Genomic DNA, 27,982 nt, shown 5'->3' with positions numbered 1-27,982 from the left:
ACCTCCGGACCAGATGGATTCACCGCTGAATTTTATCAGACATATAGTGAAGACATAATACCCATTCTCCTTAAAGTTTTCCAAAAATAGAAGAGGAGGGAATATTTCCAAACTCATTCTATGAAGGCAGCATCACTCTAATACCAAAACCAGGCAAAGATACCACAAGAAAAGAAAATTACAGACCAATATCCTTGATGAATATACATGCAAAAATACTCACCAAAATATTAGCAAACCATATTCAAAAATACATCAAGAGGATCATACACCATGATCAAGTGGGATTCTTCTCAGGGATGCAAGGATGGTACAATATTCGAAAATCCATCAACATCATCCACCACATCAACAAAAAGAAGTACAAAAACCACATGATCATTTCCATAGATGCTGAAAATGCATTTGACAAAATTCAACATCCATTCATGATAAAAACTCTCAACAAAATGGGCATACAGGGCAAGTACCTCAAAATATTAAAGGCCATATATGACAAACCCACAGCCAACATCATACTTAACAGCGAGAAGCTGAAAGCTTTTCCTTTAAGATCAGGAACAAGACAAGGATGCCCACTCTCCACACTGTTATTCAACATAGTACTGGAAGTCCTAGCCACGGAAATCAGACAAAACAAAGAAATACAAGGCATCCAGATTGGTAAAGAAGAAGTCAAACTGTCACTATTTGCAGATGGCATGATATTGTACATAAAAAACCCTAAAGACACCACTCCAAAACTACTAGAACTAATATCTGAACTCAACAAAGTTGCAGGATACAAAATTAATACACAGAAATCTGTTGCTTTCCTATACATTAACGATGAACTAATGGAAAGAGAAATCAGGAAAGAATTCCATTCAGAATTTCAGCCAAAAGAATAAAATACCTAGGAATAAACCTAACCAAGGAAGTGAAAAACCTATACTCTGAAAACTACAAGACACTCTTAAGAGAAATTAAAGAGGACACTAACAAATGGAAACTCATCTCATGCCCTTGGCTAGAAAGAATTAATATTGTCAAAATGGCCATCCTGCCTAAAGCAATCTACAGATTCAATGCAATGCCTATCAAAATATCAACAGCATTCTTCAATGAACTGGAACAAATAGTTTTAAAATTCATATGCAACCACAAAAGACCCTGAATAGCCAAAGGAATCCTGAGAAGGAAGAATAAAGCAGGGGTGATCTCACTTCCTAACTACAAGCTCTACTACAAAGCCACAGTAATCAAGACAATTTGGTACTGGCACAAGAACACACCCATAGACCAATGGAACAGACTAGAGAGCCCAGATATAAACCCAAGCAGATATGGTCAATTAATATACGATAAAGGAGCCATGGATATACAATGTGTTAATGACAGCCTCTTCAACAGCTGGTGTTGGCAAAACTGGACAGCTACATGTGAGAGAATGAAACTGGATTACTGTCTAACCTCATACACAAAAGTAAACTTGTAATGGATTGAAGACTTGAATGGAAGTCATGAAACCATAAAACTCTTAAAAGACCACATATCCAAAAATCTCTTGAATAAAACATGAGCAAGTTTTCCTGAACGCATCTCCTCGAGCAAGGAATACAAAAGCAAAAATGAACAAGTGTGACTACGTCCAGCTAAAAAGCTTCTGTACAGCATAGGACAGCATCAGTAGAACAAAAAGGCATCCTGCAGTATGGGAGAATATATTTGTAAATGACATATCTGACAAGGGGTAACATCCAAAATATATAAAGAACTCACATGCCTCAATACCCAGAAAGCAAGTAACCCGATTAAAAAAATGGGTGGAGGATATGAACAGACACTTCTCCAAGGAAGAAATTCAGATGGCCAACAGACATGAAAAGATGCTCCACATCGCCAATTATCAGGGAAATGCAAATGAAAACCACAATGAGAAATCACCTCACACCAGTTAGGATGGCCAAAGTCGAAAAGAGTAGGAACAACAAAGGCTGGCGATGACGTGAAGAAGGGGGAACCCTCCTACACTGCTGGTGCAAATGTAAACTAGTTCAACCATTGTGGAAAGCAATATGAAGGTTCCTCAAAAAACTCAAAATAGAAATACCATTTGACCCAGGAATTCCACTCCTAGGAATTTACCCAAAGAAAACGATTTCTCAGATTCAATGACTTTTGCACCCCTATGTTTATTGTAGCACTATTTACAATAGCCAAGGTATGGAAGCAACCTAAGTGTCCATCAGTAGATGAATGGGTAAAGAAGATGTGGTACATATACACAATGGAATACTGCTCAGCCATAAGAAAGAAAGAAATCCTACCATTTGCAAAAACCTGGTTGGAGGTAGAGGGTATTATGCTCAGTGAAATAAGTCAAGCAGAGAAAGACAAATACCAAATGATTTACCTCCTTTGTGGAGTAAAATAACTTCAGTAAAGTAAAACTGAAGGAACAAAATAGCAGCAGACTCACAGACTCCAAGAAGGGACTAGTGGGTACCAAAGGGGAGGGGTAGGGAAGTCCAGGTGGGGAGGGAGAGAGAAGGAGATTGTGGGGTATCATGATTAGTGCACACGGTGTTTGTGGGGTCATGGGGAAGACAGTGTAGCACAGAGAAGACAAATAGGGACTCTGTGGCATCTTACTACACTGATGGACAGTGACTGCAATGTGGTATGGGGGTAGACTCGATAATAAGGGTGAATGTAGTAACCACATTGTTTTTATTGTGAACCTTCATAAGAGTGTATATCAACGACACCTTAATTTTAAAAAAGTGAAAAGGAAAAAAAATTATCATGAACATGTTTTCAAGGGCATTGTAAAAAAATGGGCCATTATTTGTTAGCATCTCTGATAATTGTAGTTAAATGGATCTTAAAAAAAAAGACACAGGTAAATTTTTTACATTGTGCAAGAACTCAGGGAATATTGCTCAAGTGAGCCTGTACTAATGAGTCTCCTAGAGGAAGAGCTTCAGACAATCAAATGATTAGAGAGTCATTGACATAAGAACTAGTGGTAAATATTAATTATAAGGTTCTTTTTGAACCAAAGCTGAATGAAGTGAAAGGAGATAGATTATAGTATGTAATAGCTACATGATCTGACAATGTAAATATAACATTATTAAGAAGTACAGAGAGAATGGGGATAATGTAAGCAAAAAATTCTTTGAAATATAATTTCAGTAATCATAATTTGGTGGTGGTAGTGGTTCTGTATCACTTTCATGTAACTTGTGCGTGAATAAAGTAGATAAGGCAAATGAGTAGTTATAGGATATTCTACCACCCCCTGTGTCCTTAAGAAACAGAATCTTTATGTGGAAAGGAGATGCAGTTGAAATACGATTATCAGGATGACCTTACTTTTGGAGACAAGCTGGGGACTATGATTAAGTTGGGCCATAAGGATGATCTTCTAAGATGTCTGGCAAAGTTCTAGTGCATGACCTGGGTGGTTGCCATAAGACTGTTCACTATATTTTACCAAGCTATAAAAATGTGTTTCTCCTAAAAATAATTATACATATAAATTATTGGCTAGAGAAATGTTTAAATTAATTTGTGGTTGATGAATGCAGTTCAAATGGTGCAGTTCCTCAAAGAGTCAAACATATGACCCAGCAATTCGACTCAGGTATGTATATACTCAAGAGAAGTGAAAACATGTCCACATGAAAACTTGTACACAAATGTTTACAGCAGCATTATTCATAATAGCCAAAAAGTGGAAACAATACAAATGTCCATCAACTAATGAATGGATAAATAAAATGTAGTAAGTCTATAGAACACAATTTTTTAAAATTAAAGTATCATTGATATACAACCTTATGATGGTTTCACATAACACAGTGGTTTCAACATATACAATACAATGTTATCCAGCAATAAAAAGGAATGATGTACTGATGCATGCTACAACATGTATTATCCTTGGAAATAGTATGCTAAGCGAAAGAAGCCAGTCAAAATACCACAATGTGTAAGTTTTCATTTGTATGAAGGTGGTTGCTTAGGTCTGGGGAGAGGTGGGAGATTTGAGGAATGAAAACTAATGGGTACGGAGACAAAAAATGTTCTAAAATTAGATTGTACTAATGGTTGCACGGCCCTGAGAACATTCTAAAACCTGAACTGTATACTTTAAACACAATAAATTGCATAGTACATCAAAACAAAAATAAAAATAAGAAAATAAAAACATTGGTAGTTAACACACACGCACACTGTTCTTGCGGATAACCAGCTCTGCTGGAGGTTGAACGGAAAAGGCAAACCCTCAAAAGCATGTTTTTACTATACTGAGTTGAGTCATAGCAACATCAACCCCGTGGACCGTGAGTCTGTTTATCCAGTGAGTGAGACAGTTGGGTTGTACGGCCAAACCAGCGCAACCCCAAGAGAGAAGAAATCGGCAGACTGCAAAGGGCTGCGCGTGAGCCCCAGCACCGCCTCGCGGCTCAGACCCAAAGCATCTCTAAGCCGCGCCGCCGCCCTGGGCCGGGCTTCCCTGGCCGGTTGCCAGGCGGCGCAGACGCACTGGTTGCGTCTCCCCACCAATCTCGACCCTCGACGCGTTCCGTTCGTGCGCGGAGGAGCCGGGCGGAAGGCGAGGCAGCTCGGCGGGCAGGGGCTGCGACGCGCCGACCAGCTGGGCCCAGCGACGGCGCGGATGGCGGACTCGCGGCTCTTCCGCGTGGCCGAAGAGCGCAGCGGCCACTGCGCCGTGGTGGACGGAAACTTCCTCTACGTGTGGGGGGGCTACGTGGTAAGGGGAAGAGGCAGGCGGGGCGGACTCGCGCCGGGAGGCCGTCCGGCCCGAGGGGACGCCGAGCGCCCGCCCACGCCGGCTCGTGGCGAGCGCCTGTCACGGCCCGGGTCCGCTCGCCCGGCGTCCGCGGCGCCCCGCCCGCCCCTCCGCCGTTGGCCGTTCTCCCAGCCCACCAACGGCTTGACGCCGCGCCGCCGTTGCTTCCACTGTGACAGCTTCACACCCGGGTTCTGAGGCTCTTCCCACCTCCAGCCTCCCCACCCGCGCCACTGTCCAAAGCCCGGTTTGCCCAGCACAGTCAGTTACTGCGCGATGGTCATCTTTAAATGGTTGGCACAGAGTTGAAAGCACGCTATGCTGTATTATTTTGTCAATCATTCCTTATTGTCACGGCGCGATTCGAAATAAAATGCCGAAATTACTGAAGCACTTAAATGTTTCTAAGCAGATTTGCCGGCATTTCTTCACCAGTGGGTAATTACCAATTTTTTTCGAGTCTCAGACTCAGCAAAATATACTAGAGTATTATGCTTAACAACTTTTATTATAATGGAGGCATTTGTTTTGTTTCTATAACCATAGGATTCTAAAATCAAGGCTTCTAAAGCTGGAAAACAGTTGAGGAATATATACCAGCCCGTTTAGTTGACCGATGGCGGTGGCGGGGGGGTTGGGGGTGGGGGTAACGCCATCTGGAAGTTTTGCTGGAAGTAGAACCTACATTTGTTGACTGTCTCAATACTGTGATGTGACAGATGTAACATGACTGAATCACTCCCTGAAATAAAGTATATACTGTCTACTTTAAATGATTCTCAGATCCAAGTTGGTTTTTGTTCTGTGTGTTTATTTTTAACTTGGTGCAGTGACTGTGCAGGAAAATTAGAATTTACCTTTAAGTACCTACTATACCTAGCATGTTCTAGGAGCTCTCATATCCCTAATCTTATATAATCATTACCATACCTTGTAAGGTAAGTGTATAGCCATTTGAAAAATAAGAACGATGTGTAATGAGAGTGAGTGACTTTAATTTGACCTCTAGTTATATTGGATTTCCAGAGGCCAGTTTTTTCTGATAAGTTAGGTGACTATGCTTTCTTAATGTCTAATATTTCCACCTTTTGTTCTTGGTGGAAAGTAGGTATAATAATGGTTTTATGCAGAAGATTGCTTTTGAACTCTGCCACTTGAAGATGTAGGAGTGCCAAACTTCATTTACCATATTGATTCCTGATATTGGAGAAGTTAAGTGAAATAAATTTTTCATTTAAAATAGTAATCTCTAATATCTTGTATCTGGTGTAGTACAGAGAGAAGGATACAAAAAATTCAGACATTTCATTCTGGACCCATAAATGAAATGTCTGAATTTTTTGTATCGCATTTTAATCTTGGAAATTATAAAATTCATAAGATTCCAGGTCTTCTTCAGGCAGCATCATTGTATAGAAATCCTTCTCTCTCTACTACTTATTGATCTGAGCCTATACTGCTGTAAGAACCACCCTTGAAAATAACCACACAGACTTAAACTGAGTCTCCTACTTTTTAAATCCCAGGGATAATCAGCAGTTAAAATATGTTGAAGGCATAAGTGGAAGGAAAGGGAAGGTGGAAGGCAAAAAAGAAAACATTACAAGTCATGAGAAGTAGAGTCCTTCCAACAATTGTTTTATTTAGATCCTTCTGAACAGAAAATAGCTTAAAGGTCCTGGAATCTGGAGGTAATCCAGTAGTCTGAATAGTGATCAGACGATTCCAGATTATATATTCCAATCACAGTTTTCCCCCTAACAAAAGCAATGTGTGTTAAAATTGACAAACATATATCCTAAAACTTGAATGGTCTACAGATATCTGTCTAAATAATTTATTAATATATACTCTATTGTCCTACATATTCTATAGGACATTGAATATGAAAACAGCCCTACCTCTAGAGGTGAAAGTGGCAATGCTGAGAAAGTTAAGTGGTAAATTCTACTTGGTGCCAGAATATTCTTTTGCTCTGTTTCTTCAATATCCTCTCTGCTTTTACTGAAATTCATACAAACTTAGTGCTGCTGCTAGGAACATTTAAAAAGTGTGAGTTGTTTTCCCAAATTTTGGAGGAAAAAACATAGTGTTTAAGCACATGTGCAAATGAGAGCTGTCTTCTTAGGGCTTAATCACATCAATAGTTTTATTTCCATGATAAAATTGATGTTAATATATTTTGCCCTGAATTTATAGAAAATATCTGCATAAATATGCTTAACTACATATTTATGTTTTGGATATGGACTTAGAGGGAAGAAGGATCAATTTAGAAATTGTTTGAAAAGAAGATGGGAGGCTTACAGTGTCAGATATTAAAACATCACAATACTATAAGAATTAAATTAGTGCTCCTGATGCAAGTTGAGATAGCATGATGTAATGGAAGAGAAATTACATAAACAGGCAAGCATACAAGACTTTTGTATTTAAAAGGTAACATTTCAATTCTAGGAAAACAATTTATTCAGTAAATAATCCTGGGATGGCTGGAAGAAAATGACAGTGTAACCTTAGGATTGAAGAGTTAAATGTAGAAAAATTAAGTTATATAATACCAGAAGAAAATATGTGACTCTTGTAAAATCTCAAGTTGGGAAATTAAAACTGAATTGGAAACAACTATAAAGGAAAGAGATCAAACTTCAAAAAAACCCCTGTGCTTTTTAAACACCATAAAGTACTTTTTAAACAACCTAGTAAAGTGAAAAGACAAATTTCAAACTGGGGGAAGTATTTGCAACAGATATGTTAGGCAAAAGTCCTGTAATAGAGAATATCTCCATTGGAAAATGAGCAATGGATATGCACAAGAAATACAAATATAATATGAATCAAACCTGGATGAAAATAACAATGAGATTTTCTCCAATTTGCAGATATTAAAAAGGATTTTTGAGAGGAGAATGGGGAAATGAATTATTCATACACTGGTAATGGGAGCACAAATTTGTGAAAACTTTTTGAGGAGGAATTTATCAATGTATATCAAAAGCCTTAAGTGTATATTCTCTAACCTCATAGTTCACTTTATTCATAGATGGTTACATAGTCCATCTACGTCATATGGAAAACATTTATTCTTTTTAGATGCCCAGAATTTGAACCTCCTTTCTCTATTTGTAGTATCCCCCACCGAGTAAGTCTTGCTGGGATATTTACTTTAGTTGTCTATCTCCTACCTACCCCAATGGAATGTAAATTAGATAGATAGGAGGCTAGCTTTCCAGCTTCCTTCCTGATTCTGTGAGCTACTTAATATTCATATCTTAACATTTTATTCTCTTAATTTTTCAATTTGAAATGTATGTACAAAAGAATGTGTAAAGTAAGTATCATTTAAAAGTAAACAGGTTTAACTTCCAGATTTAAGAAATCAACTAGAACCAATACCTTAGAAGCTTCCTGTCTATCCTTCACTTATAACATTGCTCCTCCTACCCCAGCAGAGTGCCACTCTTTATTTCTTATTAATCATTCTTTTCTTTATAGTTTTACCACCCATGCATCCATCTCTAAATAATATATTATTTGATTTTGGACTCATAGCATTTGTTTTCTTTGATAATTTAATTTTGATAGTCAACATTATGTATTTTAGAATCACATATTGCTTGTATTGAGCTAGTGTGCCCTTGTATGGCTGTACATGTTTTTACTTAGTGTATATTCTGATTGGTCAGTTTCTATGCTGCCTAGTTAGTAAATACTTTTAAAATCACCCCTCGATTCATCCATTTAATGTGTGCCCTGTATAATAATCTTCCATGTGAAATTACTGCTATTTATCCATTCCACTATTGATGAATATTTGAATGTTTCTTTTTTAGAATTATAAGCAATGCTACATTGAGCATCTTATAACATGTCTGATTACACATGCATAAGGGCATGTACGCTCTCTAAGGCATATACCAAGGAATGGAAAACTGGGTCATTTGGTACACAGATCTCCAACTTTACTTGGAAATGTCACTGTTGCAAAAATATTTCTATCAGTTTACACTCCCAGCAGTCTCTTCCTTGCTTCACATCTTTGACATTTCATACCATCTGGCCTTAAAATTTCTGCCAACCCAGTGAGTATGATGTGATGTTTCATTGTGGTTTTTGTTTGCTTTTTCTTGATTACTAATACAGTTGAATGTCTTTTCATAGCTTTATGGACTGCGGTTTCCTCTTCTGTAAAAATGCTGATTCATGGCTCTTGCTCATTTGTCTATTGGATTCTTTATCTTTTTACACATTTATAGGAATTTTTAAAATACAGTTTTAAGAGTCTAATATGTCTACCCAGGTTGTAGCTTGTCTTTGTACATTTTTTTATTGTCTTTTGTTCAGCAGAAGTTCTTAATTTTAATGTGACTTCAATCTTTTCCTTAATGCTTTGTGCTCTCTTCGTTTTAAGAAATCTTTTCAATGTGGAGATCATAAACTCTCCCATATTGTCTTCTAAACAATTTTGTTTTGCCTTCCATGTTTAAATCTTCTTTGTAATCTGAATTTTTTGTTTGGCTTAAGGTGGGGATCCAATTTCATTGTATTTTTTATTTGGATAACTAGTTGTCCTTGTGTCATATATATAATAGTCCCCCTTCTAATATGCAAACAGTCTGTCATGCATCAAGTTGTTGTGTGTGTGTGATCTGTTTCTAGTTCTCTGTTCTGTTCAGTTGGTCTGTTTATTCTTGTGACAGACCACATTATCTAAATTACAACAGCTTCATTAGGAGTCTAAGTGTTGGGTAGTAAAAGCCTCATCCCCACTCTATCTTGTTCTTGTTTTGGTTATTTAGGGCCTTTGGTTCTTTTGTATAATTTTCTCTACTTTTAAAAATTGTACTAAAATACATAAAACATATAGTTTGCCATTTAACCATAGGTTAGTGTACAATTCAGTGGCATTAGTTATATTCACGGTGTTGTACAATGTTACCACTGTCTAGTTGCAAAACTCTTTATTACCCCAGTCAAACTCTGTACCCATATTCAGTAATACTCTGTCCCTCCTTCCCCGAGTCCCTGGTAACTTCTACTTTTTCTGTCTTTATGCATTCGCCTTTTTTCTGTCCATATCTAAATGGAATCATACAGTGTTTGCCTTTCTTAGTCTGGCTCATTTAGCATAATGTTTTCAAGTTCCGTCTGTGTTCTAGTAGTGTCAGAGCTTCATTGTGTTATGGCTGAGTAAGATTAAATTGTATGCATAGACCAACCACGTTTTGTTTATTCATCTGCTGATGGGACACGGGTTCTTACCAACTTTTGTGTATTGTGAATAATGCTGCTGTGAAGATGGCCATACAAGTATCTGAGCCCCTATTTTCAATTCTTTTGGATACTTAAGAGCAGAATTGCTGGGTTATATGGTTTGTCTACATCGAACTTTTAGAGGAGCTGTGAAATTGTTTCCCACAGTGCTTCCTCATTTGTATAAACTTTAGAATCGGAGTGTCAAATAACATACACTTAAGGATTTTATGTTACCTTATTGAATATTTAGATTATTTGAGGAGAATAGACATGTTATGAAATTGAGTCTTCTAATCCAATTATGTATCCCGATCTATATATTCAGGACTTTTAATGTCTTTCAATAAAGTTTTACAGGGATCTTGCACGTCTTTTGTTGAGTTTATTCTTAGCTTCCTATTTTTTATTTCTATTGCTAGCTTTTTAAAATCTAAATTTCCTGATTGTTGCTGATGTTTTGAAATGCAATTGACCTTTGAATACTTTTGATTCTGGCAAGCTTTTTGAACTTACATTAATTCTTAGAATTCATCTGTTAATTTTCTTTTTATTTTCTATGTACATAGTTAATATCATCTACAACTGATGATAGTTTTGTTACTTCCATTCCAGCCTTTAGCCTTTGAATTTCCTTTTCTTTACTGAACTGGTAGAATTAAAATACAGTATTAAATAGAGTACTTTTTTTTTGTTCCTAAACTCAGTGCGATTATTTTCAACTATTAACCATTAAGTTTGATGTTTCTTTTAGGGTTTCATTTGTTTGTTTGTTGTGGGTGGTCTTTTTCAAATTAAGGACGTTCCCTTCTATCTGATTTTCATGAATGAATGTTCAATTTTGGAAATTGGTTTTCTGTATTGTACTGAAATAATCATGTTTTTTTCTCCAAATCTCTTAATGTGATGATTTATATTAATAGTTTTGTAATATTAAATCAAGTTGCATTCCTTGGATGAAACAGAAGGTTTTAATACCTTTTGATATTGGATCCTGTTTGCAAATTTTTTAAAATGATTTTTACGTTTATGGTCATAACTGGATTGGATAGTGTTCCTTCTTTCATATTCTGAAATAGTATTTGTAAGATAGAATCATTTGTTTGAATGTTTGGAAAAACTAATGTGTAAAGCCTGTGGGTGGGGTTTTCAGTTTCTGAATCAGTATATTTATTTATTTATTTTATTTTGCTATCATTAATGTACAATTACGTAAATCACATTTTGGTTACTAGAATCCCCCTATTATAAAGTCTCCACCACATACCCCATGACAGTCACTGTCCATCAGCATAGTAAGATGCTATAGATTCACTACTTGTCTTCTCTGTGCTATACTGCCTTCCGCATGTACCCCCCCCTACATTATACGTGCTAATTGTGATGCTCCTTTTTCCCCTTTGCCCATCCCTTCCCACCCATCCTCCCCAATCCCTTTCCCTTTGGTAAATGTTAGTCCATCCTTGGGTTCTGTGATTCTGCTGCTGTTTTGTTTCTTCAGTTTTTGCTTTGTTCTTATGCTCCACAGATGAGTGAAATCATTGGGTACTTGTCTTTCTCTGCTTAGCTTATTTCACTGAGCATAATACCCTCTAGTTCCATCCATGTTGTTGCAAATGGTAGGATTTGTTTTCTTCTTATGGCTGAATAGTATTCCATTGTGTATATGTACCACATCTTTATCCATTCATCTGCTGATGAACACTTAGGTTGTTTCCATTTGTTGGCTGTTATAAATAGTACTGCGATAAACATAGGGGTGCATATGTCTTTTTCAAACTGGGCTGCTGCATTCTTAGGGTAAATTCCTAGAAGTGGAATTCCTGGGTCAAATGGTATTTCTATTTTTAGTTTTTTGAGGAACCTCCATGCTGCTTTCCACAATGGTAGAACTAATTTACATTCCTACCAGCAGTGTAGGAGGGTTCCCCTTTCCCCACATCCTCGACAACATTTGTTGTTGTTTATCTTTTTGGATGTTGGCCATCCTAACTAGTGTAAGGTGATATCTCATTGTGGATTTTTTTTTTCAAATTTTTTAATTTTGATATCATTAATGTAAAATTACTTGAACAACATTATGGTTACTAGACTCTCCCCATTATCAAGTACACCCCACATACCCCATTACAGTCACTGTCTGTCAGCGTAGTAAGATGCTACAGTATCACTACTTGTCCTTGCTGTATATACACTGCCTTTCCCGTGTTCCCACCCCCCTACATTATATGTGCTAATCGTGATGCCCCATTTTCCCCCTTATCCCTCCCTTCCCACCCATCCTTCCCAGTCCCTTTCCCTTTGGTAACTGTTAGTCCATTCTTGGGTTCTGTGAGTCTGCTGCTGTTTTGTTCCTTCAGCTTTTTCTTTGTTCTTATGCTCCACAGAAGAGTGAAGTCATTTGATACTTGTCTTTCTCTGCCTGGCTTATTTCACTGAGCATAATACCCTCTAGCTCCATCCATGTTGTTGCAAATGGTAGGATCTGTTTTCTTCTTATGGCTGAATAATATTCCCTTGTGTATATGTACCACATCTTCTTTATGCATTCATCTACTGATGGCACTTAGGTTGCTTCCATTTCTTGGCTATTGTAAATAGTGCTGAGATAAACATAGGGTGCATCTGTCTTTTTCAAACTGGAGTGCTGCATTCTTAGGGTAAATTCCTAGGAGTGGAATTCCTGGGTCAAATGGTAAGTCTATTTTGAGCAATTTGAGGAACCTCCATATTGCTTTCCAGAATGGTTGAACTAATTTACATTCCCACCAGCAGTGTAGGAGGGTTCCCCTTTTTCCACATCCTTGCAAACATTTGTTGTTGTTTGTCTTTTGGATGGTGGTCATCCTTACTGGTGTGAGGTGATATCTCATTGTGGTTTTAATTTGCATTTCTCTGATGATTAGTGATGTGGAGCATCTTTTTGTGTGCCTGTTGGCCATCTGAATTTCTTTGGAGAAATGTCTGTTCAGCAAATCTGCCCATTTTTAATTGGATTATTTGCTTTTTGTTTGTTGAGTTTTGTGAGTTCTTTATATAATTCAGATGTCAACCCCTTATCAGATATGTCATTTTGGAATATATTCTCCCATACTGTAGGATGTCTTTTTGTTCTACTGATGGTGTCCTTTGCTGTACAGAAGCTTTTTAGTTTGATATAATCCCACTTGTTCATTTTTGCTTTTGTTTCCCTTGTCTGGGGAGATATGTTCATGAAGAAGTCGCCCTTGTTTATGTCCAAGAGACTTTGCCTACATTTTTTTCCTAAGAGTTTTATGGTTTCATGACTTACATTCATGTCTTTGATACATTTTGAGTTTACCTTTGTGTATGGGGTTAGACAATAATCCAGTTGCATTCTCTTACATGTAGCTGTCCAGTTTTGCCAACACCAGCTGTTGAAGATGCTGTCATTTCCCAATTGTATATCCATAGCACCTTTATCATATATTAATTGACTATATATGCTTGGGTTTATATCTGGGCTCTCTAATCTGTTCCATTGGTTTATGGGTGTGTTCTTGTGCCAGTACCAAATTGTCTTGATTACTATGGCTTTGTAGTAGAGCTTGAAGTCAGGGAGTGTAATTCGCCCTGCTTTATTCTTCCTTCTAAGGATTGATTTGGCTATTTGGGTTCTTTTGTGGTTCCATATGAATTTTAGAACTATTTGCTCTAGTTTGTTGAAGAAGGCTGTTGGTATTTTCATATGGATTGCATTGAATCTGTAGATTGCTTTAGGCAGGATGACCATTTTGACAATATTAATTCCTCCTATCCATGAGCAAGGAATGTGTTTCCATTTATTGGCGTCTTCTTTAATTTCTCTCATGAGTGTCTTGTAGTTTTCAGACTGTAGGTATTTCACTTCCTTGGTTAAGTTTATTCCTCGGTATTTTATTCTTTTTGACACAATTGTGAATGGAATTGTTTTCCTGATTATTTCTCTTTCTGCTAGTTCATCGTTAGTGTATAGGAATGCAGCAGATTTCTGTGTATTAATTTTGTCTCATGCAGCTTTGCTGAATTCAGATATTAGATCTAGTAGTTTTGGAATGGATTCTTTAGGGTTTTTTATGTACAATATCATGTCATCTGCAAACAGGGACAGTTTAACTTCTTCTTTACCAATTTGGATGCTTTTTATTTCTTTGTGTTGTCTGATTGCCATGGCTAGGACCTTCAGAACTATGTTGAATAACAGTGGAGAGTGGGCATCTTTGTCTTGTTCCCGATCTTAAAGGAAATGCTTTCAGCTTCTCGCTGTTAAGTAAGATGTTGGCTGTCGCTTTGTCATGTATGGCTTTTATTATGTTGAGGTACTTGCCCTTTTTAGCCATTTTGTTGAGAGTTTTTATCATGAATGGATATTGAATTTTGTCAAATGCTTTTTCAGCATCTATGGAGATGATCATGTGGTTTTCGTCCTTCTTTTTTTGATATGGTGCATGATGTTAATGAATTTTCACATGTTGTACCAACCTTGTGTCCCTGGAATAAATCCTACTTGTTCATGATGGATAATATTTTTGATGTATTTTTTTAATTCGGTTTGCTAATATTTTGTTGAGTATTTTTGCATCTATGTTCACCAGGGATATTGGTCTGTAATTTCCTTTTTTTGTGGTATCTTTGCCTGGTTTTGGTATTAGAGTGATGCTGGCCTTGTAGAATGAGTTTGGGAGTATACCTTCCTCTTCTAGTTTTTTGAAATCTTTAAGGAGGATGGGTATTAGGTCTTCACTAAAGGTTTGATAAAATTCAGGAGTGAAACCACGTGGTTCAGCAGTTTTCTTCTTTGGTAATTTTTTGATTACCAATTCAATTTCCTTGCTGGTAAGTGGTCTATTCGGATTTTCTGTTTTTTCCTGGGTCAGCCTTGGAAGGTTGTATTTTTTCTAGAAAGTTGCCCATTTCTTCTAGGTTATCCAGTTTGTTAGCATAATTTTTCTTAGTATTCTCTCATAATTTTTTGTGTTTCTGTGGTGTCTGTACTGATTTTTCTTTTCTCATTTCTGATTCTGTTTATGTGTGTAGACTCTCTTTTTTTCTTGATAAGTCTTGCTCAGGGTTTTTCTATTTTGTTCATTTTCTCAAAGAACCAGCTCCTGCATTCATTGAGTCTTTCTACTGTTTTATTCTTCTCCATTTTATTTATTTATGTTCTAATCTTTATTATTTCCCTCCTTCTACTGACTTTGGGCCTCATTTGTTCTTCTTTTCCTAGTTTCTTTAATTGTGAGTTTAGATTGTTCTTTTGGGATTGTTCTTCTTTCCTGAGGGGGCCTGTATTGCAGTATATTTCCCTCTTAACATAGCCTTTGCTGCATCCCACAGAATTTGCAGTGTTGAATTACTATTGTCATTTGTCTCTATATATTGCTTGATTACTGTTTTTATTTGGTCATTGATCCATTGATTACTTAGGAGCATGTTATTAAGCCTCCATGTGTTTGTAGGCTTTTTCGTTTTCTTAGTGTAGTTTATTTCTAGTTTCATACCTTTGTGATCTGAGAAGCTGGTTGGTACAATTTCAATCTTTTTGAATTTACTGAGGCTCTTTTTGTGGCCAAGTATATAATCTGTTCTTGTAAATGTTCCATGTGCAGTTGAGAAGAATGTGTATTCTGTTGCTTTTGGATGGAGTGTTCTGTAGATGTCCGTGAGGTCCATCTGTTCTAATACGTTGTTCAGTGCCTGTGTCTCCATCCTTATTTTCTGTCTGGTTTATCTGTCCTTTCGAGTGAGTGGTGTGTTGAAGTCTCCCAAAATGAATGCATTGCACTATATTTCCCACTTTAATTCTGTTAGTATTTGTCTTACATATATACATGCTCCTGTGTTGGGTGCATAGGTATTTACAGTGGTTATGTCTTCTTGTCAAACTGACTCCTTTATCATTATGTAATGACCTTCTTTGTCTCTTGTTACTTTCTTTGTTTTAAAGTCTGTTTTTTCTGATAAAAGTACCACAACTCCTGCTTTTTTCTCCCTATTAGTTGCATGAAATATCTTTTTCCATACCTTCACTTTTAGTCTGTGTAAGTCTTTCGGTTTGACGTGAGTCTCTTGTAGGCAGCGTATAGATGGGTCTTGTTTTTTTATCCATTCAGTGACTCTATGTCTTTTGATTGGTGCATTCAGACCATTTACATTTAGGGTGACTATCGATAGGTATGTACTTATTGCCATTGCAGGCTTTAGATTTGTGGTTATGAAAGGTTCAAGGGTAATTCCCTATCTAACAGTCTAATTTAACTCACTTAGTATGCTGTTACAATTACAGCCTAAAGGTTCTTTTTTTTCTTTCCTCCTTTTTCTTCTTCCTCCATTCTTTATATAATGGGTATCATATTCTGTACTCTTTGTCTATCACTTGACTGGATTAATTGTTCTACTTTCTTTGCTTGGTATTATTTCCCCTGGTGACAGCTATTTAGCCTCAGGAATACTTCCATCTATAGCAGTCCCTCCAAATTGCACTGTAGAGGTAGGTGGTTTGTGGGAGGTAAGTTCCCTCAGCTTTTGCTTATGTGGAAATTGTTTAATTGTGACTTCAAATTTAAATGATAATCTTGCTGAGTAGAGTATTCTTTGTTTGAGGCCCTTCTGTTTCATTGCATTAAATATATCATGTCACTCCCTTCTGGCCTGTAAGGTTTCTGTTGAGAAGTCTGATGATAGCCTGATGGGTTTTCCTTTGTATGTGAACTTTTTTCTCTGTCTAGCTGCTTTTTAAAGTCTGTCCCTATCCTTGATCTTTATCATTTTAATTATTATATTTCTTGGTGTTGTCTTCCTTGGGTCCCTTGTGTTGGGAGATCTGTGCACCTCCATGGCCTGAGAGACTATCTCCTTCCCCGGATTGGGGAAGTTTTCAGCAATTACCTCCTCAAAGACATTTCCTGTCTCTTTTTCTTCTTCTGGTATACCTAATATGCGAATATTGTTCCGTTTGGATTGGTCACACAGTTCTCTCAATATTCTTTCATTCTTAGAGATCATTTTTTTCTCTCTGTGCCTCATCTTCTTTGTATTTCTCTTCTCTAATTTCTGTTCCATTTACCATCTCTTCTACTGCATCTAATCTGCTTTTAAATCCCTCCATTGTATGTTGCATTTCAGATACGAAATTTCTTTGTGACTGAATCTCCATCTTGAATTCATCCTGAATTCTTGAATATTTTTCTGTACTTTCATGAGCATGTTTATGATTTTTATTTTGAACTCTCTTTCAGGAAGATTGGTGAGTTCAGTTTTATTTGGCTCTTTTCCTGGGGTTTGTGAGATTTTGGTCTTAACCAGTTTCCTTTGATGTTTCATATTTCTATGTGGCACCCTCTAGTGTCCAGAAGCTCTAGTCTCTGGAGCTGCTCAGTCCCTGTAGTGAGGTTGGGAGTTGCAGGAGAGCCGCGCTGGTGCCTGGGTGAAGAAAGAGCTGTTCCCTGCTTCCTGGCTGCAGTACCTGTCTCCACTGTCAGAGCCAGTGGTCAGAGCACACAGATGTAAGCCTCTGTGGTTTGCGTCTGTAGCTGTCATAGTTGGGGCCTCCCTCTGGCTGGCCTGACACCAGGGCAGGGACTCCTGGTTTGGTTTGCGAGCCAGTGCCGGCAGGCCAGTAGGAAGGCACAGCAGGCTGTATATCACAGTGGGGAGCCTCAGAGCTGAGTAGCCAGCCAGGGGAGTGGAGTGCCTGAAGCTTCTGAAAGTTCCCAACCTGCTGGGCAGAGTGTACCCAGGCAAACTTGTCCACTTATCCCTTCTCCCACACAGCAATCTCTGCAAATCCTACCCCTTAAGCAGCCCTCTCGCTGCTAGGAAGCCTCTGAGACCACCCGCCTTTCCTTTGTCCAAGAGCAGCCAGATGTGGATCCCTGTTTTCCACAAACAGCTGGAATCTCAGTCTATCCAAGTATTCCACTTGTCTTAGCTTTCCAACCCCACTAATCTCCAGAACACCATGCAATGTAGGTTTGTTCTCCCAAAGCAGATCTCCAGGGCTAGGTGTTCAGCAGTCCTAGGCTTCCACCCCGTCCCTGCTGTGTTTCTCTTTGTCCCACCTGTGAGCTGGGGTGGGGGAAGGGCTTGGGCCCTGCCAGATCATGGCTTTGGTATGTTACCCTGTTTCATGAGGTCTGCTGTGTTCACCAGGTGTATGCAGTCTTGTGCAGCCTTCTTTCCTGTTGTTGTTTTAGGATTCATTGTATTAACTATATTTCTGTATTATATGTGGTTTGAGGAGGAGTTCTCTGTCTCACCTCTCACGCCATCATCTTGAATTGATCCTGAATCACATTACATGTATTTTTAGGCTACATTTTTGGGTGTATATGAATTTAGAATTGTTTTCTTGTTAATAAACATTTTATAATTTTGTAATTGTCCTCTTTATCTGTAGTAATGTCATTTGCTTTTAAAATCTATTTTGCCAAAGTTAATACACCTCCACCAGCTTTCTTTTGGTTAGTATTTGAATGGTATATCTTTTTCTACCTTCTGGTGGAAACTTTGTATATTTTTACATTTTAGGTGTGTCTCTTATAACCTGAAACTAGCTGGATATTATTTTAATCCAGTTGGACATTATGTGTATTTTATCTGGAGAGTTTAGACCTTTTTCACTTAATGTAATTCCCATATACTTTTTTCAGCATATGTGCTTTATATTTACCCCTCTCTGTTTCTTTCTCCTCCTCCTTTAACTTTCTCGTTTTGAGAATTGTTTTAGGAGTTTGTTTTTCTCTTTCCATTGTTATCTGCTTGTGTAGATATTAATATGATTTTTCTCTAGCCATCTAGTCTCTACCCTATTTCAACACGAATACTTAGTAGAGGTCAAAGTTAATCATTTCCCTCTTCCCATACAGTTAAGACTTCAGAAAGTTTTAAGTCTGATCACACCTTTCCCTAGTTAGTCCTGTCCTGTTTCCCCCCTCAAATTAGGCATCAAAAAGAGGTTAGCCTTTTTTTATGTTTAAATCTACCCACACACTTACCAATATCTTGTCATACTATTCCTTGTTGCATTTCAGCTGTTTAATTTCAGATCATTTTTCTTTTGCCTGAGGAAGCATGGCTGTTAGGATTTCTTTAGGTGAGAGTCTGTTATTGGCCAACTGCCTCAGTTTTTGTCTGAAAATTTATTTCACGTTGGCTCTTAAAAGATATTTTTCACAGTGTGTAGACTTCAAAGGTTGACAGTTACTTTCATTAAACACATTGGCTAATACTACTTAGTCTTGTGTTTTGAGAATTTAGTCATTAGCTTCCATCTGTTTGAAGGTGATTTATCATTTCACTGGCAGTTTCTAAGAATATATCTTTTTCTTGAGTGTTCTATAGTTTTACTATGATGTGTCTAAGGTTTGGACTTCTGGTTTTTTTTTATCCTGTTGGAATTTGTTAGGAGTTCCTAGATTTTCACCAAATTTTTGTAAAACTCTTAGCTTTTGTTTCTTCAAAGATTTCCCCTTCCTCACTCTGTTATGTCTTAACGTTATTCTGATGGGACTTAGTTCTTCTTTTTCTCCATGTCTCTTAACTTCTTTTAAAAATATATTCCATCTTCCTGAGCTATATTTCTGTATGAATCAGTTAATTAATTCTCTTTATTAGTGTGACCTTGACAAGAGCAATTTTAGTGGAATGATGGGCTCCGAAGCCAGGTCAGACTGGACTGATGAGAAAATGTAAGGTGAATGATTATATTCACTGTAGTTAACATGGTATGGAAGTGTTGTTGTGAAGGGGGTAGAGAAATAGAAGGAGTTAAAGAAAATGCTTTTTTAAAGTTAAATGACATTATGGCAAGTTTGAATATTGATAGGAGTGATCTAGTGGAGAAAAGTCTGATCTAGTGGAGAAAAGTGAAAAAGGACTGAGCCCAAAATGTCCTCTGTGCTTCATCTGTGTTTCTGCACCACTCTCTTCAAGATTAATGAAAGGGACTTCTTTAAAAAATCAGGCTGAGGTGAGCATGCTGTCAGTTTAATGATGTTATTTCACTTACTCAACAATCATCCATTTACATTTTATGTGCAAGGCACTGTGCTAGGCTCTGGAAACAGAATTATATAAAAAGATAAACATGGTTCATGTGCTCATGAAGCGTATAGGCTAGTGGTGGTGGTGAGTGGGTGTAACCAAAGACTTCAAAGGGGAAGTATAGGACTCTATGAGAGCATTTAATGGGGACCTTAATCCCTTAACCTTGCTATGGAAGATTAGAGAAGCAACATTTAAACTGATTCCTAAAGAGTAAGCAGTTAGCCAGGCAACAAGAGCATAGATAAAGGCCCTAGTAAAGCAAGGAATGTGCAGAGATTTAAGAATTGAAAGACTAGAGCATAGTGAGTAAAAGACAATATGACCTTCGGAGGAATAGCAGGTACCATATAGTGCAGAATCATAAGAATGTTATACTATCCTGAGAGCAGTAGGGAAGCATTGAAGGGGCTTAAACAGAATAGTAACAGAATCCATTTTCATAATACTTCTGTTATAAAGGTGTACACATGAGGGTACTAGAGCTTGATGCCATTAACCTTAGAGTCATACAGTTAACTCCCCTTACAATTATTTATTTACTTAGCCATCTAATATAGCTTCCTCAGTCAGACATTAGTGGAAGTTCCCTTGGAATTAATGGAATGATTTTCTGCTGTGTGTATGTGTGTGAGAGAGAGAGAGCGGTTGTATGGGGGGAGTCTGATAACTTAGTCAAGATACTATTTAAAAATTTTAACTAACATAGCAATGACAAAATTAGCTAGAGCTACTTGGTATGTTAATAATTTATGCATCATGCAGTCTTAGAAATCCTTAGCTGCTATCTTTTAAAATGACCTATTTTTAAAATGATTTTTTAGATTCTAAGAAATTATGATGAATTTATATAAGGATTTGTTTTAACCAAGTTTTAAGTTTTTAAACTTAATGTAAATAAGATTGTTATTCTGTTATTTCACTTTTTATCATAAATGTCAGAATGTACTATTCTATTTGTGTTATCAGCTTCTTTAGAAATTATTCAGATTCTGAGTTGTCATTTTGACTAATTAAAACTTATCTTGATTCTTAGATTTTATATTTAATGAATACCTAACACTATGCCTTAAACATAATAGGTGGTCAAAATATGTACTCAGTCAAGGTATCTCATATAGTGCCCTAAATTACACCTTATAAAATTTCCTTCCTTAATCCCTTCCCTTTACCCAAACATTTTGCCATTTCTGGATGTTCCTTTTCTTCCTGGCTTTATAGTCTTTAGTATTCTACTCTGAATGTTGTTATTTTGCTCTTTTCCTTTACTCAGAATGCCTTTTTAAGGTTTAATTGGCCTGAATCTTTTCTTTGAGACTCATGTACTTGCTATTGTGTATTCTAGACCTTTATTGTTTGCCAGTTTTCTCTTAGAAAATGTCTTTTTTCCTCTTCTCTTTTGATCTACCTTAATTTATACTGAAAAAACCATCCTAGAGCCTGTTTATGATATTGTGTTTTACAGCATTTTAATTGCAGTCTTCCCATACTGAGGAACTATTTGATTGTAACTGTGTAATTGATAAACATAATTTTATGTATTCTGTTTTTATTTAGTCTATTGAAGACAATGAAGTATATTTGCCTAATGATGAAATTTGGACCTATGATATTGATAGTGGTTTGTGGTAAGTAATTTCAAATTGCAGAATGTCCAATCTTAGTATCTATTATAAATGTTTTCATAGACTACAAGGAATTTAAGACCATACTTCGAACTTACTAAAGCATTCATTATCTCCCTTTCCTTTTCTTCCAGTGCTGTATTCTCTGTGGCTCTTCCTTTCTCCTACTCCCTTCCTCTTTCCACTCTGTCCTTTACCATTTTTCTCAAGATTAAGGCTATCTCTGAAGAATTTGCTTTGTTCTAATTAATTCCCAGTTCAAGTGACACATATGAAAATTTGTCATACCAGTAGGTTAAAAAATCTTTACCATGGATCTTCTTAAAGTTTTTACAGTATTGGCCATCATTACATTTTAGTTGTAATTGTCAGTGACAATTTTCATTGAAAAGGTACTCATGGAGTTCAAAGGGAATTTTAATTTGTTTTTGGGAAAGTTACAGAATTCATTGTTATTTTTGCTGCAGGACGGTGCATCTCATGGAAGGAGAACTCCCTACCTCCATGTCAGGAAGTTGTGGTGCTTGCATTAGTGGAAAGCTGTACGTCTTTGGAGGATATGATGACAAAGGATACAGCAATCGAGTAATATTTTTTTTCAGTTCAGGAGTGCAGCAAAATGTAAAGTTTAATGTGTCATTTCATCTCACAATTTTACAAATATTTTAAAAAGAAGATATATGTACAGAATTTGAGTTTTTACCTATGAGATTTTTAAAGATAAAGTGAAAATTTTATCCATAGAGCAAGAATATGATGGAAAAAGGGTCATTTCAGTATGTTTTATGTATCATTTTTTGCTTAAAACAGTCTCATTTTCATTAACTCTATGGTTAAAATTTTTACCTTTTAAGAATAAAGAATTACTATTAATTTTTGGATCACAGATCCCTCAGATGTAGATTTAATTTTCAAATGCCCTGTCTGTTAATGGTGTTCTTCTCTTTTAAAAGCTTTATTTTGTTAATTTGCGAACAAGAGATGGAACCTATGTTTGGGAAAAAATCACCAACTTTGAAGGACAACCACCCACACCACGTGATAAACTTTCTTGCTGGGTATATAAAGACAGGTAATGAAGCAAAATCATCTCATTAATTGAACTTAAGTAAGGACTATAGCTTGTGGCCAAAAGAGAGAAAACTTGAAAGTCTGAATTTTTTTCAAGGTAGGACTACATATTTGTCTTGGCATTGATGGTAGTGGCAGTTCTGAATCCTGGATGAGAGCATGCCATAAATACAAACATTATGGGAACAACTATTTGGTTTAATGCAATTAGTTGATTATTTAATTAAAATTTCTGAATAGTTAATACATTCACATGGTTCAAAACCTGAAACCATATTAAAAAATATACAATGAAAATTCAGGGGATATGACTTTTTGAAGTTCCTCAGGTGATTCCAAGATACAGACAGGTTTGGGAACCACTGCCATCAGTGTTACTTCATGCACATAGAAGCAAATATGTATGTAGATATGTATATATGCCTCTTTTCCCCCTCCTCCGCACACAAATAACAGTGTACTCTGTATACTGTTCAACACCCTGCTGCTGCTTTTAGTCAACAGTATACCAGTGGAGATCATTCATCTTTTTTTAACTCTATTTGGAAAACGTTCTTGGGGTTTTTTTTGCAGCTGCATAGTATTCTCCTCTGTGAATGTAACATAAATGCCTTTCCATCTTAGATGAAACAGCAATTAGATTCTTTCAATTTCTTTGCTATTACAAACTATGCTTTAGTGAGTATCTTTATATGTGCGCACACACACCTGCATGTAAATATAAATTACAGATCTGTCTGTTAGATAAAATTTCAGAATTAGATTGCTGGGTCAAAGGGTAATGCATTTATAATTTTGATAAATGTTTAGTTTGCTAGGTCTGCTATAACAAAGTAACATAAACTGAGTGGTTTAAACAACAGAAATATATTGTCTGATGGTTCTGGAGACCAAAAGTTGAAGATAGCATGTTAGCAGAGTTGGTTCCATTTTGGATTTTGAAGAAGAATCTATTCCCTGCCAGTGACAATTTTCATTGAAAAGGTACTCATGGAGTTCAAAGGGAATTTTAATTTGTTTTTGGGGAAGTTACAGAATTCCATGTTATTCTTGCTGCAGGATGGTGCATCTCATGGAAGGAGAACTCCCTACCTCATGCTCTCCCCTAACTTCTGGTGATTTGCTGGGAATTTTTAGTGTTCCTTGGCATGTAGAAGTATCACTCCAATCTCTGCCTTCATCTCACATGCCATTCTCTCTGTGTGTGCTTGTCTGTCTCCACATTTTCCCTTTTTAATAAGGATACCAGTCATATTGCATAGTGCCTACCCAAATTATTTCACTTTAACTTTACTGCCCGTGTAAAGACTTTATCTTCATATGTCACATTATGAGATACTAGGGATTAGGACTGCAACAGAGAAATTTTGGGAGAACACAGTTCAACCCATTACAATGGATTTTACCAACTTTTCCTCTATAGAAGTTGTACTATTTTGCATTTTCTGCAATGGAATGCTTATTTCTCCACAGCCTTGCCAAGAGTTTACTGGCAAACTAAGATTTTTTTGCTAAACTGATAGGTGTGAAATGGTGTCTAAGTCTTATTTTCATTTTCATTAAATTTTTTTTCTCAGTTTGAATGTATTTTTTATGTTTAAGGGCAATTTTCTTTCTTTTTCTCTGAACTGTTTGTTCATGCCTTTGCCATTATTTTCTATTTGATTATTGGCATTTATAGTCTCAATATATGAGAGTTATTTATGTATTAAGGAGATAAGTGTTTGACAGTGATGTAATATGAAAGTATTTTCCAGTTTGTAATTTGTCTTTTGACTTTGCTTAAAGTGAGTTCTGTGTGCATTAAACAGCTTTCTCAGGCTGTTATTTAGACAAATTTATCAATAATTTCTTTTGTGGCTTCTTGATTTTGAGTCTTGATTGCAAAGGCTTTTTCCGCTCCAGGGTCACACACTAATTTTCCCCTCATACTTTTGTCATTTTATTTTTCACATTTGAATCAGACTCACTTGCAACTTACCCTGTGGGTGGTATGAGATATGGGTCCAGGTTTCTATTTTTCTAGATGATTACCTGTCTGTAACTCAGTTATTTCAGATGCTACCTTTATCATGTATTTACTAAAATTCCTTCAGTATTTGGATCTGTTTCTGGGTTTTCTATTCTATTTCATTGATCATCTGTCTATCAATATACAAATACTTCAAAATTTAGATGTTGAAGCTTTACAGAACATTCTTGTAGGACTAGTATGAATCATAGGTGTACACCTTAAATGACTCTCATAAAGTGAACACACTTATGTAACCACTACCCAAGAGAAGAAAGAGAACATTATCAATACTCTAGAAACCTCATTACGTCCATTCCCAGTCACAATGCTCAGCCTCCTTCCTAAAGGAAGCCATTATCCTGACATTATCATTTCCATTAGCCCCCTATTCCTTTTTTTATATTATATATATGTAATCCTATAGACTTTATTATTTTTTTCAAAAATTATATTTTTGAGATTCATTCATGATGTCATGTGACCTATAGTTTGTTTTCTCTCCTCTGTGTTACTCTGTTGAATGAAGTACTACAATAGATTTATTAATGCTATTGTTGACAGATCCATTTGGGTCATTTCCACTTTTTGACTTTTTGGAATAATGCAGCTATGAACATTCTATGTATTTTAGTACATAACGGTAAACATTTCTGTTGGATAGGTATGTCTTCATTCTCTTAATGGTGTAATTTGATTTTAATATACTCTAATTTGCCTATCTTTTCCTTGTAGTGCTTTTGTGTCCTAGAAATTTTTCTTTCCCCAGGGTCATGAAGATACTCTTCTAAGTTATCTTTTAAAAACTTCATTATTTTATCTTTCATGTTCAGTTTCACAACCCAGCTGGAATTGGTTTTTGTGTGTGTTGTGAAGTAAGGGTAAGGTTTCATTTTTCCATTTGGATAACCAACTGAATAACCAGTTGATCCAGCAGCACTGACTGAAAAGATCATACTTTCTTCATTACTCTGCAGTGCTATTTTTGCCATAAATTCAGTGTCCATATATTGATGGGTCTGTTATTGAAGTCTCTTATCTTCTGTTGAACATTTGCCTGTCCTTGTGCCAGTACCATGTTGTCTTAATTTCTATACTTTTATAATAAGCCTTGAAGCTGGTAGACTTATATTTATTCTCAATTAGAGAAAACTGCAAAGTGTAAACATATTTATTCTCAGTTAGTTCTTCTCCTGCAAATGTGTTCTGGCTCTTCTAGGCCCTCTGCATTTCTGCATAAATATTGAATTACCTTGTTAATTTCCACAAAACCTACTGGAATTTTAACTGTAATTGTATTGAATCTAGAGTTCAACTTGGTGAGGACTGACATATTTACAGTAGTGAGGCTTCAAGTCCACAAACATGGCTTCCTTCTGTAACCCTCCATTTCTTTAGACATTTTAGCCTTTCTTTCTGAAGTGTTTTATAGTATCTATGTAAAAGTCATACACACTTTTCATTAAAATTTTCTTAGGTACTGATTCTTCTGGTTGCTATTTTAAATGGTATCTTTTAAATGTTTTCATGTTCTGTTTCTGGCTAGTATATAGAAACAATTGATTTTCATATGTATTGGCCTAGTATTTAGCACACTTACTAAACTCTTTTATTAATTCTAATAGTTTAGCAATAGATTTTTTTTATTTTCTAAATAATCAGAATATCTTTGGATTAGGTAGATTTTCTTTTTTCTTTTCCCAATCCTTATACTTTTATGTGTGTATATGTGGGGTGGGGGGCACTTATTACACTGTTTAAGACCTTCAGTAGTTCCAATGCTTACATTTATATTTTAATATACTACCGTTAGCTTTCTTTTTCTTTATACAATATCTATTGTTTCCCTACTCTAAGCATCAATAAAATTAGATTGCAGCCTCTTTTTCCCTCCCCCACTCCTTTTCATTCAACACCAGTTTTGTTAAGTCATGTTTTTTAACCTTCTGTTACAACTTGTTATACTTTTACCTCTTCTCCACCAGTTTATCATTTTCTCACAAAATTTTTAATATATTTTTTTGCTGGCTTTTCTTATTTCTATCCTCTGTGTCCTTTACTGTATTTTCTGTGATGCCTGTTCTTTGCAACTTGATCTTCATTTCCAAAAAGGATTTTTCTCCTTCTATTTCATTCCTAACTCCTACCAATCTGCTTCTGGTTATCAACTCTGTTGTTTGAGTTCTTGTATTTTTGCTCTGAAGGTTTCCTTCAGTTGTTTGATTAAATTGTTCTTGCTTTAAAATATCATGTTGTATATAATATTCAGTATTCAGATTTCTCAGTTTGTCTTATAAATTAAAAAAAAAACAATTTTAAAAATAGAGGATAATGGTAAGATCTATCCATTGCAATTGATTGATATGTCTCTTAAATGTGCTTTCATTCTAGAAGATTCCTTTTTGATCTTTGTTATTGTTTTGGTTCTGAAATTTACTTGAAAAAGAAACCAGGTCATTTGGCTGTAGAGATTCTAACAGTCTGCATTGCGTTGATTTTGTCCCTGTGGTATCTTTTGACATGTTCATCTACACTTTGTTCTTTCTGTGAATTGGTACTTAGATCTGGAAACTTGATCAGATTCATATTCTTTGGTTGGTTGTATGTTTTGGAGAGAGACAAAGTTACTTTATAGTAAGGTATTTCCATTAGTGGGCACATAATGTCTGATTGTCTCTCTTTGTTAGCAAGAATTGCTGATTGTTGCCTAAATCCATTTATGCACAAGAGGATGCAAAGTATTGATACAGTAATTCTATAATTTGTTCTTCATTTACTAGTAGAATACTTCTGTGAAGAGAAACTTTCCTTAATTGTTTATTAGTAACTGAGATATAATTTGTGTTGGAAAATCTGGATAAAGCCTCGATCCTTTCCCTTGATTTTCCCTTTTCCCAGTGTTCAACAATTATTTCTCTAGCATTGTCCAAAGTAACCAGTAAGTTTAAAAATTATCATTAGGAAATCATGAATTCAAAATATTTTAAGTATTTTAATCTATAGAGTTATTTCTCTTATTGAAGCATAAGCTATCCCATCTTTGTCATGGGGGAGCCTCTTCAAGGTGACTCCTGAATCCTTTTGAAGTACCACAGGGTAATTTGTATGCTTTGCAGTGGGATGAGATGTTCCAGGCTCATCTTGCGTATTTCCTGTCCTAGGTCACTAGTCAGC

At 36.2% G+C, this 27,982-nt stretch overlaps 1 protein-coding gene across 3 annotated transcripts in view; it reads left to right on the top strand.

Annotated features, from left to right (window-relative positions):
• Window positions 1–4,359: 4,359 nt before the first annotated feature.
• Window positions 4,360–27,982, top strand: part of KLHDC1 (kelch domain containing 1) — a 47,044-nt gene continuing 23,421 nt past the window's right edge. Inside the window, exons 1-4 of one of the 3 annotated variants that reach the window (XM_057488482.1) lie at window positions 4,360–4,765; window positions 21,659–21,729; window positions 22,194–22,311; window positions 22,680–22,798. In XM_057488482.1, the coding sequence (XP_057344465.1) occupies window positions 4,670–4,765; window positions 21,659–21,729; window positions 22,194–22,311; window positions 22,680–22,798 (404 nt within the window). In that variant the 5' untranslated portion in view covers window positions 4,360–4,669. The remainder of the gene's footprint in view (window positions 4,766–21,658; window positions 21,730–22,193; window positions 22,312–22,679; window positions 22,799–27,982) is intronic. The other 2 variants (XM_036917090.2, XM_036917079.2) reach the window with 2 other exon arrangements.

This window comes from Manis pentadactyla, chromosome 11 (assembly GCF_030020395.1).
Source record: "Manis pentadactyla isolate mManPen7 chromosome 11, mManPen7.hap1, whole genome shotgun sequence".
Taxonomy (NCBI): domain Eukaryota; kingdom Metazoa; phylum Chordata; class Mammalia; order Pholidota; family Manidae; genus Manis; species Manis pentadactyla.
Note: the sequence above shows the minus strand (reverse complement) of the source record. Positions and strands in the feature narration are given on the sequence as shown.